The following is a 16,471-nucleotide window of genomic DNA, read 5'->3' as shown; positions in this document are numbered from 1 at the left end:
CTCCCTGTTCACCCCTTTCTGCAGAACAAGTTGAACAGGATGAGTCCCAGGACAGAGCCAGGAGGACCCCCCTAGTTACCTCTCTGCACTCGGAAAACGGACCATTGATTCCCACCCTTTGTTTCCTGCCTTGTAACCAGTTCTCAACCGTCCCTCTGATCCCATGACAACTGACTTGACGGAAGAGCTTGTCCAAGGCTTTCTGGAACCTACGTACACTGTAGCCACTGGACCCCCGTGTCTGCACGTTGTGACCCCCCAGCAGAACCCACGGGTCTGTCATTGCCTGGGTCGCCTCTAGAGCGGTTTTTAAAAACTGGCGTCGCATTAGCCCCCTCCAGTCCTTTGGCAAGAAGCGGATTTAAAGGGGAGGCTGCAGGACTGGCGTTTTCTCCAGCCCTGCTGTTCTTCGAGACGCGTTGCTCACGGCTGGTCCGTGTTCGGCGCCTGGGTGCTGGCAGGTTCCCCTCAGTGGCATCTTGAGGGGACTGGCTCTGATGCCCTCTGGGATGGTCTGAGGAGCGCTGCTGCCTCTCCTCCCCTCAGTTCCCTTCAGCAGTGGGGAGGGAGGGTGGGTCCCGGAGCGGCCACGAGAACCATCTCGAAGAACAGCAGCGCGGGAGCAGGGAACTCCCTTCGCCAGGGCTTTGCTCCCGGCCACCGCACAGCAGGGGACTCCCCAGCAGGCCCACGGGGGCAGGGAAGAGTTCCCGGGCGCGCAGGCTGCAACGCGGCTCTGCCGAAGCCAGCATGGCCTCAGCCTGCGGCCCTGGATGGGACCGTGCCCCAGGACGGCCGCCCCAGACGCCTCGCTCTGGCTGAGCGGGCCCACGGTCGGCAGAGGCCGGGCCTGGGCCAGTGCAGGAGATGGCCCCGCTGGAGCGTGTCTGGGAGGAAGGGAAGGCCCTTCGTCCCGTCTGCTGTCACAGCGAGGGGCTGGAGGCCAAAGGAGGGGCGCACGGCCTCCTCGCCTCACTGGCGTGGTGCAGAGCCCACGGGGGTCGTGGCGGACACTGCACGCAGGCTCTGCTCTCGGTCGTCTTGCTGGCGCCGTGGCCACGAGGAAGCGACCTTCCACGGCAAGTGGGAAGGGCAGCAGGAGCCTAGTGAGAGCCAGCGCAGGGACTGGCGCCCGGGATCGGACGGGCACCGCGTGGGGCAATGCGTCTGACGGTGGAGAGCGGAAGGGGGCCTGCCCAGGGCCCTGCCCCCCACAGAGGGGATGGGGCTGACACACAGCTGCCTAGCGCACCATGGCCTGGGGGCAATGTGGAGCCCACGGCGGTGTGTGCCGAGCCCCTCCCCACAGGTGACGTGGCACGAAGGACACTGAACAGGAGGTCCCAGGCCACCCGCAATAGCCCCCCTGAGCCTTGGGACCGTGCTGTGCAACTGGCCAAGGGCGATGCCACATCCCCCGGCAGCCCAGTGACCGCTCCCCTGCATCCTCCCACGGGGCAGCCATGCGGGGCCCTGCTACCGACTCGGCAGCCACGGGTTGAAGGCAAGCGCGAGGTCTGCCAAGCCCCAGGGCTGGAGGAAACGGGCCAGTGGCGGTTCTGTGCAGAGCCACGGCCCGTGGGCGGCGTGGGGGGGCCCGGGGGGGCCCCTGTGGGGAGCAGAGAAGAGGAGCCTCTGCCACCTAGAGTGCGCGGAGCCCTGTGGCCGCAGGGCAGAGAGGGGGGTGGCAGGCCCTGGTCGGAGCCACGTAGCCACAAGCGAATGGCCTCAGGCCAGCGCCAGCCCGTGCGCCAGGCTCCGTGTGCGGCTCGCTGGCAGCGCCAGGCCCGGCTCTGCACGGCCGCCTGCCCGGGAGGGCGCAGCACCGCAGCCTCCTGGCGCTAGCGGGGCTGGGCACAGGGCGCAGGTGTCACGGTGCGGCGGGTTCTCGGTTCGCAGGGACAGCGCAGCGCGGGGACCAGACTCATGTCTCTCGGGGGGAGGGGCCCTGCCCTCCCCCCTCCCCCCTCCTTTCCCCCTAAGCCCCTTCGCTCTAGCCCTTCCCCCAGGCCCTACTGCCCAGCCTGGACTCAGCCCGTCTGCCCCTCTGTTCCCTTTCCCGGGGGGTATCTGCCGTCCCCTGGCCCTCAGGACTGAAAGGCTGCACACTCCTTCCCCGCGAGCCCTGCCCAGCCTGCCCCTCCTCGTCCAGACAGTGCTGCGGTGCCGGGGAAACTGAGGCACGCCCAGAGTCGTTCCAGACCAGCACAGGACAGCACCCCCCAAGGCACAGCGAGAATCCAGAGCGACTCATCCCGTCCCCGTACGTCACGCAGGGAGCTGGCAGGGCCAGGCTCCGGGACTGCGGCGATTCCCTGCTGGGGCCAGGGGGCCTGCAAAGCCGCTCGCTGGGTCGGGGCTGGCGCAGAACCCGGCCCACGCTCAAGGCGCTGCCCTGGCTTTTCTGGGCCCCAGGGGCCCGGCCCAGCACCGGGCCTGTCTCTGGCCGCGCAGCGCCATGCCGGGCGCCCGTCGCAGGGCAGGATCTCCAGCCCGAAGGAGGGGTGCGCCGGGGCCGTGCCCATTCACAGCACCCAGCATTCCCCCCGGTGCCCCTCCCCCCGGGCCTCCGCAGGGACAGCAGCCTGGCCCTGGGCCGCCCAGCCGCTCTCCAGCCACTCTCCCCGGTCAGCGGGGAGCCCGGGGGGGCAGTGGGAGGCACTCGCAGCTCCTTTGGGGCGGCAGCTGCTCCCTCCCTGCGGGGCAGGCCAGGGGACGGGCTGCTGCCCTCGGGACGGGCTCCGAGCCCTCCGACTCACCGCTCTTTGGGCTGGGCCCCGTGGCTCTGAGCTCCCAGCCCGGCTCCCGGGGCGCCCTCCCGTACAGCCACGTCCCATGGAGGCTAGCAGCACGGGCGGACAGCAGGCCCACGGGCGGACAGCAGGCCCACGGGCAGACAGCAGGCCCACGGGCACACAGCGCCCACGGGCAGACAGCAGGCCCACGGGCGGACAGCAGGCCCACGGGCAGACAGCAGGCCCACGGGCAGACAGCAGGCCCACGGGCACACAGCGCCCACGGGCAGACAGCAGGCCCACGGGCAGACAGCAGGCCCACGGGCAGACAGCAGGCCCACGGGCAGACAGCAGGCCCACGGGCACACAGCGCCCACGGGCAGACAGCAGGCCCACGGGCGGACAGCAGGCCCACGGGCAGACAGCAGGCCCACGGGCAGACAGCAGGCCCACGGGCACACAGCGCCCACGGGCAGACAGCAGGCCCACAGGCAGACAGCAGGCCCACGGGCAGACAGCAGGCCCACGGGCACACAGCGCCCACGGGCAGACAGCAGGCCCACGGGCAGACAGCAGGCCCACGGGCAGACAGCGCCCACGGGCAGACAGCAGGCCCACGGGCGGACAGCAGGCCCACGGGCAGACAGCAGGCCCACGGGCACACAGCGCCCACGGGCAGACAGCAGGCCCACGGGCGGACAGCAGGCCCACGGGCAGACAGCAGGCCCACGGGCAGACAGCAGGCCCACGGGCACACAGCGCCCACGGGCAGACAGCAGGCCCACAGGCAGACAGCAGGCCCACGGGCAGACAGCAGGCCCACGGGCACACAGCGCCCACGGGCAGACAGCAGGCCCACGGGCAGACAGCAGGCCCACGGGCAGACAGCGCCCACGGGCAGACAGCAGGCCCACGGGCAGACAGCAGGCCCACGGGCACACAGCGCCCACGGGCAGACAGCAGGCCCACGGGCGGACAGCAGGCCCACGGGCGGACAGCGCCCACGGGCAGACAGCAGGCCCACGGGCAGTCAGAACCCATGGGCGGACAGCAGGCCCACGGGCAGTCAGAACCCACGGGTGGACAGCAGGCCCACGGGTGGTCAGCGCCCACAGGCAGATAGCACCCACGGGCAGACAGCGCCCACGGGCGGACAGCAGGCCCACGGGCAGTCAGTGCCCACGGGCAGTCAGCGCCCACAGGTGGACAGCAGGCCCACGGGAAGTCAGCGCCCACAGGCAGACAGCAGGCCCACGGGAAGTCAGCGCCCACAGGCAGACAGCAGGCCCATGGGAAGTCAGCGCCCACGGGCAGACAGCGCCCACAGGTGGACAGCAGGCCCACGGGAAGTCAGCGCCCACAGGCAGACAGCAGGCCCACGGGAAGTCAGCGCCCACAGGCAGACAGCAGGCCCATGGGAAGTCAGCGCCCACGGGCAGACAGCGCGCACGGGCGGACAGCAGGCCCACGGGCGGACAGCAGGCCCACGGGCAGTCAGCAGGCTCACGGGCAGACAGCGCCCACAGGCAGACAGCCCCCACGGGCGGACAGCAGGCCCACGGGCGGACAGCCCCCACGGGCAGACAGCGCCCACGGGCAGACAGCAGGCCCACGGGCAGACGGCAGGCCCACGGGCAGGCAGCAGGCCCACGGGCAGGCAGCGCCCATGGGCAGACAGCAGGCCCACGGGCAGACAGCGCCCACGGGCAGACAGCGCCCACGGGCAGACAGCAGGCCCACGGGCAGTCAGCGCCCACGGGCAGACAGCGCCCACGGGCAGGCAGCAGGCCCACGGGCAGGCAGCAGGCCCACGGGCAGGCAGCGCCCATGGGCAGACAGCAGGCCCACGGGCAGTCAGCGCCCACGGGCAGACGGCGCCCACGGGCAGACGGCGCCCACGGGCAGACGGCGCCCACGGGCAGACAGCAGGCCCACGGGCAGACAGCAGGCCCACGGGCAGACAGCCCCCACGGGCAGACAGCGCCCACGGGCAGTCAGCGCCCACGGGCAGACAGCGCCCATGGGCAGACAGCGCCCACGGCAGTCAGCGCCCACGGGCAGACAGCGCCCACGGGCAGGCAGCAGGCCCACGGGCAGACAGCAGGCCCACGGGCAGTCAGCGCCCACGGGCAGACAGCGCGCCCACGGGCAGACAGCAGGCCCACGGGCAGACAGCGCCCATGGGCAGACAGCGCCCACGGCAGTCAGCGCCCACGGGCAGACAGCGCCCACGGGCAGGCAGCAGGCCCACGGGCAGACAGCAGGCCCACGGGCAGTCAGCGCCCACGGGCAGACAGCGCGCCCACGGGCAGTCAGCAGGCCCACGGGCAGACAGCCCCCACGGGCAGACAGCCCCCACGGCAGTCAGCGCCCACGGGCAGACAGCGCCCACGGGCAGACAGCAGGCCCACGGGCAGACAGCCCCCACGGGCAGACAGCCCCCACGGCAGTCAGCGCCCACGGGCAGACAGCGCCCACGTTCCCCGAGCTCCTGGCTCCTGCCAGCCCCGCAGGCGGGAGCCCTAAGCGCTGAGGCCTTACTTTGCCCAGCTGTCTCCAAGAGGTCCCTCTTGCCCCTCTTGTGCCGGGGGCCGGGGGCAGCTCACCCTCGCTCGCGGGGGGCTCCGGGCTGTCCTTCGGGGAGCAGTGCCCGTTCTCCAGGGCCTGGCCGCTCTCGCTGTCGGGGAGGCTGTCCGTCTCGTCCTCGCCATGCTGCCTCCCCTTCGGGGCCGCGCCGCTGTCCTCCAGGGCTTTCCACGGAGCCCCCTCCGCCTCCAGGTCCCCGTTGGGCACCTGCTCCGTGGAGCCAGCGTCCTGGCCTGGGGGGTGGCACTTGGGCACTGAGGCAGAGTCTTTGGCTGCATCACTGCTTTCCACCTGCAGGGACGGAGAAAGGCAGAGACTGAGGGGCCGGCTCCGGGCAGCACAGGAGACTGGGGGGGCAGGTCCCACGGGCGCAGGGAGAGGCCTGCAGGGACACGCGGGGGGGGCTAGCGCAGGGAGCTGGGGGGGCAGGTCCCACGGGTGCAGGGAGAGGCCTGCAGGGACACGCGGGGGGGGCTGGCGCAGGGAGCTGGGGGGGCAGGTCCCACGGGCGCAGGGAGAGGCCTGCAGGGACACGCGGGGGGGGCTGGCGCAGGGAGCTGGGGGGGCAGGTCCCACGGGTGCAGGGAGAGGCCTGCAGGGACATGCGGGGGGGGCTGGTGCAGGGAGCTGGGGGGGGCAGGTCCCACGGGTGCAGGGAGAGGCCTGCAGGGACACGCGGGGGGGGCTGGCGCAGGGAGCTGGGGGGGGCAGGTCCCACGGGTGCAGGGAGAGGCCTGCAGGGACACGCGGGGGGGGCTGGTGCAGGGAGCTGGGGGGGGCAGGTCCCACGGGCGCAGGGAGAGGCCTGCAGGGACACGCGGGGGGGGGGGCTGGCACAGGGAGCTGGGGGGGCAGGTCCCACGGGCGCAGGGAGAGGCCTGCAGGGACACGCGGGGGGGGGGCTGGCGCAGGGAGCTGGGGGGAAGGTCCCACGGGCGCAGGGAGAGGCCTGCAGGGACACGCGGGGGGGGGGGGGGGGGCTGGCGCAGGGAGCTGGGGGGGCAGGTCCCACGGGTGCAGGGAGAGGCCTGCAGGGACACGCGGGGGGGGGGGGGGCTGGCGCAGGGAGCTGGGGGGGCAGGTCCCACGGGTGCAGGGAGAGGCCTGCAGGGACACGCGGGGGGGGCTGGCGCAGGGAGCTGGGGGGGCAGGTCCCACGGGTGCAGGGAGAGGCCTGCAGGGACACGCGGGGGGGGCTGGCGCAGGGAGCTGGGGGGGCAGGTCCCACGGGTGCAGGGAGAGGCCTGCAGGGACACGCGGGGGGGGCTGGCGCAGGGAGCTGGGGGGGGCAGGTCCCACGGGCGCAGGGAGAGGCCTGCAGGGACATGCGGGGGGGGCTGGCGCAGGGAGCTGGGGGGCAGGTCCCACGGGTGCAGGGAGAGGCCTGCAGGGACACGTGGGGGGGGCTGGCGCAGGGAGCTGGGGGGGGCAGGTCCCACGGGTGCAGGGAGAGGCCTGCAGGGACACGCGGGGGGGGCTGGCGCAGGGAGCTGGGGGGGGCAGGTCCCACGGGCGCAGGGAGAGGCCTGCAGGGACACGCGGGGGGGGCTGGCGCAGGGAGCTGGGGGGGGCAGGTCCCACGGGCGCAGGGAGAGGCCTGCAGGGACACGCGGGGGGGGGGGGGCTGGCGCAGGGAGCTGGGGGGCAGGTCCCACGGGCGCAGGGAGAGGCCTGCAGGGACACGCGGGGGGGGCTGGCGCAGGGAGCTGGGGGGGGCAGGTCCCACGGGCGCAGGGAGAGGCCTGCAGGGACATGCAGGGGGGGGCTGGCACAGGGAGCTGGGGGGGCAGGTCCCACGGGTGCAGGGAGAGGCCTGCAGGGACACGCGGGGGGGGCTGGCGCAGGGAGCTGGGGGGGCAGGTCCCACGGGTGCAGGGAGAGGGCTGCAGGGACCCACGCGGGGGGGGCTGGCGCAGGGAGCTGGGGGGGGCAGGTCCCACGGGTGCAGGGAGAGGCCTGCAGGGACACGCGGGGGGGGCTGGCGCAGGGAGCTGGGGGGGCAGGTCCCACGGGTGCAGGGAGAGGCCTGCAGGGACACGCGGGGGGGGGCTGGCACAGGGAGCTGGGGGGGCAGGTCCCACGGGTGCAGGGAGAGGGCTGCAGGGACCCACGCGGGGGGGGCTGGCGCAGGGAGCTGGGGGGGGCAGGTCCCACGGGTGCAGGGAGAGGCCTGCAGGGACACACGCGGGGGGGGCTGGCGCAGGGAGCTGGGGGGGCAGGTCTCACGGGTGCAGGGAGAGGCCTGCAGGGACATGCAGGGGGGGGCTGGCGCAGGGAGCTGGGGGGGGCAGGTCCCACGGGTGCAGGGAGAGGCCTGCAGGGACATGCGGGGGGGGGCTGGCGCAGGGAGCTGGGGGGGCAGGTCCCACGGGCGCAGGGAGAGGCCTGCAGGGACACACGCGGGGGGGGGGGCTGGCGCAGGGAGCTGGGGGGGGCAGGTCCCACGGGTGCAGGGAGAGGCCTGCAGGGACATGCAGGGGGGGGCTGGCGCAGGGAGCTGGGGGGGCAGGTCCCACGGGTGCAGGGAGAGGCCTGCAGGGACACGCGGGGGGGGCTGGCGCAGGGAGCTGGGGGGGCAGGTCCCACGGGCGCAGGGAGAGGCCTGCAGGGACACGCGGGGGGGGCTGGCGCAGGGAGCTGGGGGGGCAGGTCCCACGGGTGCAGCAAGGGGCCCCCACAGCGGTGACTCGGCCCCATTCTGGGGGGTCTGTGCTCTGGGTGTGGAGCCCGCCCGGCGCCCGCCCGCACTGTGCGCTGCAGGCCCTGTCCCTCCGGGCGCAGCCACCGTCCCCTCCTGCGCCTGGAACACCCTGCCCAGCAAGCACTGCCCGGCGGGGCCCGGGGCCCGGCGCCCGGGGCCATGGCTGGAGATGCACCAGCCCCCGCAGCCCCGCCGGCAGGGCACGCACCCCCAGGCCCTTCTGCACCCTGCGAGAGGGCTGCAGGCACCATCTGCCCCGCGGTCCCTCCCGGGGACCCGACGTCAGGTCTCTAGGGCTGCCCCCTTGCCAGGGCTCCCAGCCCCCCAGCGACGCCCAGCCGGGCCCATGCACAGCCGGCAGGCTGGAGGAGCGGTGGCCGGGGGAGGGGAAAAGTGAAAGGCCCAGCCTTTCCGTGGTTTCCGTGGCAAGCGAGAGTGAAAGTGCAACGTGCTCGGCAAAGCCGAGTGGGGCGCGAGCCAAGGCCGTGGGGCTGTGCTTGGCGGGGGCCACGTGGGCTCTTTCCACAACAGCAGGGTCTCCAGCAGCTGCCGGCTTGGAGCCAGGCCACATCCCCCAGAGTCAGGGGCTCCGGCACCCAGAAACCAGCAACAAAGCCCTGGGGCAGCCCTGGGGCAGCCCCAGCCCCCCAGATCCACCCGCTTGGCCTCCGGAGCCAAGTACTGCAGGTCACTTGCCCCAGGAGCCAAGCCAGAGCCTCGGGCAGCTCCCAGGGCCAGAACGCGCCCCCAGCCGGCTTCCCCACCGCAGCCTGACGGCGCGGGGCAGGGCGGGGGCGCGAGCCTGCGGAGCTGGGCTGGCCGCTGGGGCTCGCTCCCCAAGAAGGGGGGAGCCCAGGTCCAGGCAGAGGGACTGGGCTCCGGCGCAGCGCGGGCCGGCCGGCCGTGCATCCCTGCCCAGCCCCGCTCCCCCAGCACACGGCTAGGAAGGGGGAGGCTCCGTTTCCTGCGCTCCAGGCCCCGCTGCTGCACCCTCCCTCCCACACGCGAGGCCTGAGCCCTGGGCCTGGGGGGCGAGCAGGCCCCAGGCCTCTCCCTGTGGAGCCGCAGGGCGCAGACGGCTGGGGAAGGGTGCGCCCGGCGGCAGGAACCTCGCGCAGTGCCCAGCCTTCTCGGGCGCCTGCCCCGCCGGCCCAACCCTCGGCCTGGGGCTTCCCCGGGTCCCCAGCCCAGCCAGCAAGGCCCCTCAGGGCCCCCAGGCAGCCTCGGCCAAGCGCAGCGAGAAGGGAGGCCAGGCAGGGCCGGGTGCTCAGACTACCCGTCCCAGCATGCACTGCCCGCAGCGGGCACAGGGAGCTGCCAGCCTGCGGCTGCGCTCGGCCCCTGCCCCGGGGCTGCGCTGGCTGGAGGCAACGGGGAGACCCAGCGGCTCCGGGGCAGCGAGCGCAGGAGTCAACAGGGGGGCGCGAGCTCCCTGAACCCCTCCCTGCCCCCCAGCTCCCCGCGCAGCCCCCCGCGGAGCCCCCCGCCCCCTCTCACCATGGTGCAGGCCCCGCCGCATCCCCCCGAGGCGCACGGGCCCCGCAGCAGCCGCCCGCCTGCCCACACTCGTCTCAGCGCCTGCAGCAGACGCTTCCTGCTCAGCCCCGGCCCTGACGCGGCCTCGCTCAGTCACTTCCTCCGCCGGGCCAGCCCCTCGCCCGGCGACTCCCCACAGCGGGGGGGGGGCACCGGCTGGCGCGGGGGGGCAGGCGACGCCAGCAGCGGGAGGGGGCACCGGCTGGCGCGGGGGGGCAGGTGACGCCAGCAGGGGGAGGGGGCACCGGCTGGCGCGGGGGGGCAAGCGACGCCAGCAGGGGGAGGGGCACCGGCTGGCGCGGGGGGGCAAGCGACGCCAGCAGGGGGAGGGGCTGCCTGGCACCGACCCGAGGATGCCCCCAGCGGGGGAGGGAGCCAGCTCTGGCACCCGCAGCCCAAAGCAGCCCTTGAGAGGCCAAGCCCTTCCCCCCCTCGGCGGGTGTCCGGACCCCCGCTCAGCCAGCCGGAGCTCGGCCCGGGCAGCTGCCTGTTCCCGCTGCGCCCCCCCACCCGGACACCGGCACACAGGCCCCTCGGGAGCGCGTCCGCCTGCAGCCGGGCGTCCTGGGGCCGGCCGAGCCGACCCGGCCCAGGCTCCCGGCTCGCCCGGACGCTGAGCAACCTCGGCCCATCCCAGCGGGCGCCTCGGTGCACACAGGCCCACGCCGCACGGCCAGGCCGATCCTGGAACTCACTCAAGCGCCCGGCTAGGAGGGGAGCCGGCGTGGCTGCGGCTCGTGAGGACCGTGTGCGAGTCGTGCGAAGCCGCGTGGCCGTGGCCAGCGCCCCGTGGGGGGAGAAGCACACGCGGGGGAGGGGAGCCGGCGTGGCTGCGGCTCGTGAGGACCGTGTGCGAGTCGTGCGAAGCCGCGTGGCCGTGGCCAGCGCCCCGTGGGGGGAGAAGCACACGCGGGGGAGGGGAGCCGGCGTGGCTGCGGCTCGTGAGGACCGTGTGCGAGTCGTGCGAAGCCGCGTGGCCGTGGCCAGCGCCCCGTGGGGGGAGAAGCACACGCAGGGGAGGGGAGCCGGCGTGGCTGCGGCTCGTGAGGACCGTGTGCGAGTCGTGCGAAGCCGCATGGCCGTGGCCAGAGCCCCGTGGGGGGAGAAGCACACGCGGGGGAGGGGAGCCGGCGTGGCTGCGGCTCGTGAGGACCGTGTGCGAGTCGTGCGAAGCCGTGTGGCCGCGGCACAAGGCTGCCCTCACACAGACACTCGGCGAGCTTGCACAGGCGAACCGGGGCATGGGACCTGAGGAACAAGGTCCCTGGGCAGCACTGAGGGTCTGTCTACACTACCCTCCTAGTTCGAACTAGCGGGGTAATGTATGCAAACCGCACTTGCAAATGAAGCCCGGGATTTGAATTTCCCGGGCTTCATTAGCATAAGCGGGGAGCCCCCATTTTTAAAACCCCGCTGCTTCGAACCCCGTGCAGCGCGGCTACACGCGGCACGGACTAGTTAGTTCGGACTAGGCTTCCTAGTTCGAACGACCGTTACTCCTCGTTTCGCTAGCGGGGTAGTGTAGACATCCCCTTAGAGACCACGAGGCCAGATCCATAAACGAGGCAGCCCCGGGTCAGAGCCCACACGGGGCGGGGCAGGAGCGCTGGAGCCGCACTGGGCTGCGGAGACGAGGGGCGAGCGGCAGCGGGAGAAGGGCCAGGGAGGCGCACGGCGTGTTCTGGTCTCTCCCGTGGGAGGGGAAGGCCCAGGCGGGGGGGCTCCGGAGGCGCGGCCGGGTCAGGGAGGGCTTGGCACGCCTCGGCCGGGGGGCGCTGCTCCGGGCACAAGGCTCACTAGGCGGAGCTGGGAGCCGCCTAAGCAAGAGAGGGAAGAGCTTTCGCAGGCAGGCGTCACACCTGGGGCGGACAGTGCCCAGGCCGGGCAGCCACGGGGAGGGGCCCGGGGCCGTAGGGAGTCGGGCCGTCGGCCAGTTCTCTGAGGTGTCTGCTCAATCGCAAGAAGCCTGGGACCAAGCAGGAGGAATCGGGAGTCCTGGCACAAAGCCGCCAGCGCGGCGCTTTCACTCGGTGCCCATGCAGGGGCCTGGGCCGGTGGGAGAGCAGGGCCAAGCCGCCCCGTCCGCTCAGGGCCCTGCCCAGCGCCTCCCGGCAGGTCCTGCTGGCCCCTAGCTCACGGCCTGGGCGAGCCCCCCCACTCCGCCCACCGCCGGTCCCTGCTGCCGGGGTCCCGGGCAGGCCAGCGCGCCCCACCCCTCCAGCCTGCAACCGGCCCCGGGCCCACCCCTGCCTGGCGCTTGGGCGGCTCCGCCCCCAGCTCCACTCGGCACAGGAAACAGGGACGCAGCCATGTGGTTTGGATTAGCCCGCAGGCTGCTGCAAGGGCTCCTGGGAAACGTGGCGGCACAGGGCTCTGGCCAGGGACACGGCTGCGGAGCCGGGCCAGGCCTCGGCGGATGGAGGCACCGGGCGTTCCCGCAGGGGCTGCCCAGCTCAGTGCCCCCAGGACCAGACGGTTCCCTCCGCGCCCCCTCACCGACATCCCAGCACGCCCAGCCACAGGCTGCCAGGGTGGCTCTCGCGGCCCCTAGCGCCCAGGCCTGGGGCCCCCCGTGCCACACTCCGCACGCTGGGCCTTTACACCCCCAACACGGGCTGCAGCAAGCCAAGCGGGCGAGCACGGCAGGCAGCCAGGTCTCGCTGTCAGCCACTGGGACGCAGGCCACGAAGGAGACAGCTACAAAATTTACCCCCGGCAGGCCACACGAGCTTTGGGGTTCAACACCAATCCCCTAGGGTTAGGCCCCCCAGGGACGCTGCGGCAGGAACCGCGCAGGCGGGAAAACGGCACTAACGGGGCCGGGCAGAAGAGCCAGCACAGCAGGCGTTCCTACGCGGCAGGCCGCTGGAAACAATAGCTCTGGAAGGCATGAATGGCCTCATTCACCACGGCTGTTAACTCTGGAACCTAATGATGGCACATAAACACCAGCACTGTAATGACCTGCCTGTTGGTTACTTCAGCAGAACCATCCAACGAATGTGGGGATCTTAGTTTCCTCCTCACTCCCCGAGCCCGGCTTACAGCCTCGGGGCCCTGCCCCCCGCTACACCCCTCCCCGCTCCCCAAGCCCGGCCTACAGCCCCGACACCAACACCCGCCTCCCACAGGACAAGCAGCCGCACCGAGGTCCGTGCACGGACAGGTACCCTGCGCTCAGGGCCAAGCACCGCAGGGACCGCACAGGAAGAGCAAAAGCGGCTCTGCCGGAAGGGAAGGGGAGAGACACTAGAGCCTGCCACTGACTCCCAAAGGCGCCCACGGCGCGACGCCCCGCTCAGGGTACACGGGGCCCGTTCAGCACGTCAGCAGCAGGGCCAGAAGGGCAGCGCTCGGGGCACGTGCATGTGTGTGCCTATGTGGGTGCATACGCGTGAGGGTGTCCACGTGCGTACGTGTGCGTTTGTCCACGTGCATACGTGTGTGTGCGCGTACATGTGTGTCCATGTGCGTACATGTGTGTGCGTACGTGTCCACGTGCATACGTGTGTGTCCACGTGCATACGTGTGTCCATGTGCGTACGTGTGTGCGCGTATGTGTGTGTCCACGTGCGTACATATGCGTGCGTACGTGTGTCCACGTGCGTACGTGTGTGCGCATGTACATGTGTCCACGTGCGTACATGTGTGTGCGTACGTGTCCACGTGCATACGTGTCCACGTGCGTATGTGCGTGCACGTACGTGTGTGTCCACGTGCGTACGTGTGTGCACGTACGTGTACGCGCATACATGTGTGTCCACGTGCGTACATGTGTGTGCGTACATGTGTGTCCACGTGCGTACATGTGTGTGCGTACGTGTGTGTCCACGTGTGTACGTGTGTGCGTGTACGCGTACATGTGTGCGTACGTGCATGGCCAGTGGATCCCTGCCTGTTTATTTGCGTCTCCTCCAGCGAGAGGCATCTGGCGGCTTCTCGCCTGGACTCGGCTGCCCTGGGCTATTCTTAGGCAGCAGTGCGCGCGGGGCGCTCCCCAGGAGCCCGATGGACACAGTGATGCGGCGCCGGGCCGTGCGCCCTCGCCGTGGTGGGGAGCCGGCCGGGCAGGCACATCAAGCCCATCCCGAGCGCCGCGGTCCAGCCACTGGCTCTGCCCTGCCCATGGCTCCCATGTGCACACGTGGCCCTGGCCCAGCAGAGCAGGGCAGGGCACTGGAGCTCGTCGCACTCGCGGGGCAGCTCTGCCAGCTGGGGACCCGGAACTACACCCAGCGCGCCGGGAACCAGGGACCCCCACGGCAGGGTCTCATCAGCGCCCCGCCCCAGGCAGCTGGCAGCCAGCGCCCGACCCTCCACGGCTCCGCCCCGCCCCGCCTGCCTCCTCCCCGGCCTCCGCCGCCCCCGGGCTCCCTCCACGGCTCCACCCCGCCTGCCTCCTCCCCGGCCTCCGCCGCCCCCGGGCTCCCTCCACGGCTCCACCCCGCCTGCCTGCTCCCCGGCCTCCGCTGCCCCCGGGCTCCCTCCACGGCTCCGCCCCGCCTGCCTCCTCCCCGGCCTCCGCTGCCCCCGGGCTCCCTCCACGGCTCCACCCCGCCCCGCCTGCCTCCTCCCCGGCCTCCACCGCCCCCGGGCTCCCTCCACGGCTCCGCCCCGCCTGCCTGCTCCCCGGCCTCCGCCGCCCCCGGGCTCCCTCCACAGCTCCGCCCCGCCTGCGTCCTCCCCGGCCTCCGCCGCCCCCGGGCTCCCTCCACGGCTCCACACCGCCTGCCTGCTCCCCGGCCTCCGCCGCCCCTGGGCTCCCTCCTCGGCTCCACCCCGCCTGCCTCCTCCCCGGCCTCCGCCGCCCCCGGGCACCCTCCTCGGCTCCGCCCCGCCTGTCTCCTCCTCGGCCTCCACCGCCCCCGGGCACCCTCCACGGCTCCGCACCGCCTGCCTCCGCCGCCCCCGGGCTCCCTCCACGGCTCCACACCGCCTGCCTCTGCCGCCCCCGGGCTCCCTCCACGGCTCCACACCGCCCCGCCTGCCTCCTCCCCGGCCTCCGCTGCCCCCGGGCTCCCTCCACGGCTCCGCCCCGCCCCGCCCCGCCTGCCTCCTCCCCGGCCTCCGCTGCCCCCGGGCTCCCTCCACGGCTCCGCCCCGCCCCGCCTGCCTCCTCCCCGGCCTCCGCCGCCCCCGGGCTCCCTCCACGGCTCCGCCCCGCCTGCCTGCTCCCCGGCCTCCGCCGCCCCCGGGCTCCCTCCTCGGCTCCGCCCCGCCTGCCTCCTCCCCGGCCTCTGCCGCCCCCGGGCTCCCTCCTCGGCTCCGCCCCGCCTGTCTCCTCCTCGGCCTCCACCGCCCCCGGGCACCCTCCACGGCTCCGCCCCGCCTGTCTCCACACATCTCTTCCGGCCCCGCCCTGCCCTGCCCGGCCCCTGGCCTAGGCCTGCTCCAGTCTTACTCTTACTCTGGTTTTGCTCCTGTTGCCGCCGCCCAGTTCCTAGCCCTGCGCCAGCCTTGCTCTCGCTGCACCTTGCTCCAGTCCCACCCCCGATGCTTGAGCCTGGCTCCGACCACTAGGCAAGTCCATCCCCATCCGTCTCCAACTGGAGCCCAAGCCCCAGATTCGCTCTGATGGGCGCTGGCGCCTCTGGCCGTGGGCCCGAAACAGCCCGTCTGGGGGCGAAAAGGAGGCGGCCAGTGCCGGGGGCACCACAGCCCCCCATGCGCCCCAGGGATCTGTGGCTGGTTTCTTGGGACCGGACAGAACTTGTTCGGGGGAGGTGGGATTGGGTGCTAGGACCCCCCACCTGTGTCTGAGGCCTGGGGCCATCTGGGGCACGGATATTGCTGGGGTGTCGGAGGGGTTTTGCTCGGGAGGCTCGGTGGGACTGGTGTGTGGCCTGTGTGGAGAGGTCGCCAGTCGGGGGCTGTAAGGAGCCCTGGATCTGAGCAATTCGCCCTGAGCGGACGCCCCCAGCGGTGCCCAGACCTGGTCCGGTCCATCACAGTGGCGTAGTCGGCAGGATCCACAGATCTTGGTCACGCTGGCTACATTGGATTTTTGGTGTTGAGAGTTTGGCTGGTTAAAGAGCTGCTGCGATGAGCCAGAGACTGAGAGAGAGTCTGGGCAAAAGTTCTCTGAAGGAGTTGTGCTCAGGGAGAGGCCTGGCCTTTAGGAAGAGGGCCTCTAAACCAGAACTGAAGTGGTTGTTAGTAGCCAGAGATGTGGCTGAAGGGGAGCAGAAGCGAGCCAAGGAAGCTGCTGAAAGAAGGCAGAAGGCAGAGGAAGAAATTGCTCAGAGAAAGCAGGAGCTGGATCGGGAACTTGAAAAGAAAAAGGCAGAATATGCCGAGACGGCGGAAGCGAGAGGCAGAACACGCAGAGAGAATGGCAAGCCTTGAACTTCAGCTTAAGAGAACAAAAGATCAAAAGGGACTGGATCCTCCTGGGAGTTCAGTGTGCAACCGTGTGGGCATGTGGGGTGACTATGACATGGCAGATGTGTTTAACCCAGCTGATGTTGTAACCCAGCCCCAAAGCATGTATGGGGGCCGTGAGGGGGTATGGGTGACTCTGGGAAGTTCTCTGGGGCTGGTCAGTTTTACTGTGACCAAGGGGAAAGTGTCTCTACATGTGTGTCTGTGCAGGGGGGCAGTGAGCCTGGGGGTGAGAGACCCAAGGGCCCGTCTGATGCCTCGAAGGTGAGGCTGGAATCAGAACCAGGGCAGGAAGAGCCCAGAAGTCAGGGAAATGTTTCTCTGGGGCAGCCTGGAGTGGCTGGCCAGAGCAGAGTTTTAGTTGAGGAGCTGGTGGCTGGGGAGGTTTGTGGAATTGAACCTGCACAAGCTGAAAGTGAGTGGTGTGAAGCACAGTGTGTGCAAGCTGGCAATATGGCTGGTGGAAGTAGCAGTGGGGCAGTAAAGGAAGCTGTCCCAGTGGCTAGCTGTATGCCTGAGATTAGCCAGGGTG

At 71.9% G+C, this 16,471-nt stretch overlaps 1 protein-coding gene across 3 annotated transcripts in view; it reads right to left on the bottom strand.

Moving 5' to 3' along the window:
- The window catches only part of DNMT3A (DNA methyltransferase 3 alpha), a 184,281-nt gene that overhangs the window by 112,335 nt on the left and 55,475 nt on the right, over positions 1-16,471 (bottom strand). For all 3 annotated transcript variants that reach the window (XM_089776945.1, XM_089776946.1, XM_089776947.1), the window contains exon 4: positions 5,342-5,612. In XM_089776945.1, the coding sequence (XP_089633071.1) occupies positions 5,342-5,612 (271 nt within the window). The remainder of the gene's footprint in view (positions 1-5,341; positions 5,613-16,471) is intronic.

The sequence above is a fragment of the Pelodiscus sinensis genome, chromosome 3 (genome assembly GCF_052426305.1).
Source record: "Pelodiscus sinensis isolate ZL-2025 chromosome 3, ASM5242630v1, whole genome shotgun sequence".
Taxonomy (NCBI): Eukaryota; Metazoa; Chordata; order Testudines; family Trionychidae; genus Pelodiscus; species Pelodiscus sinensis.
The sequence above is the reverse complement of the archived record's forward strand: the minus strand, read 5'-3'. Positions and strand labels throughout refer to the sequence as shown.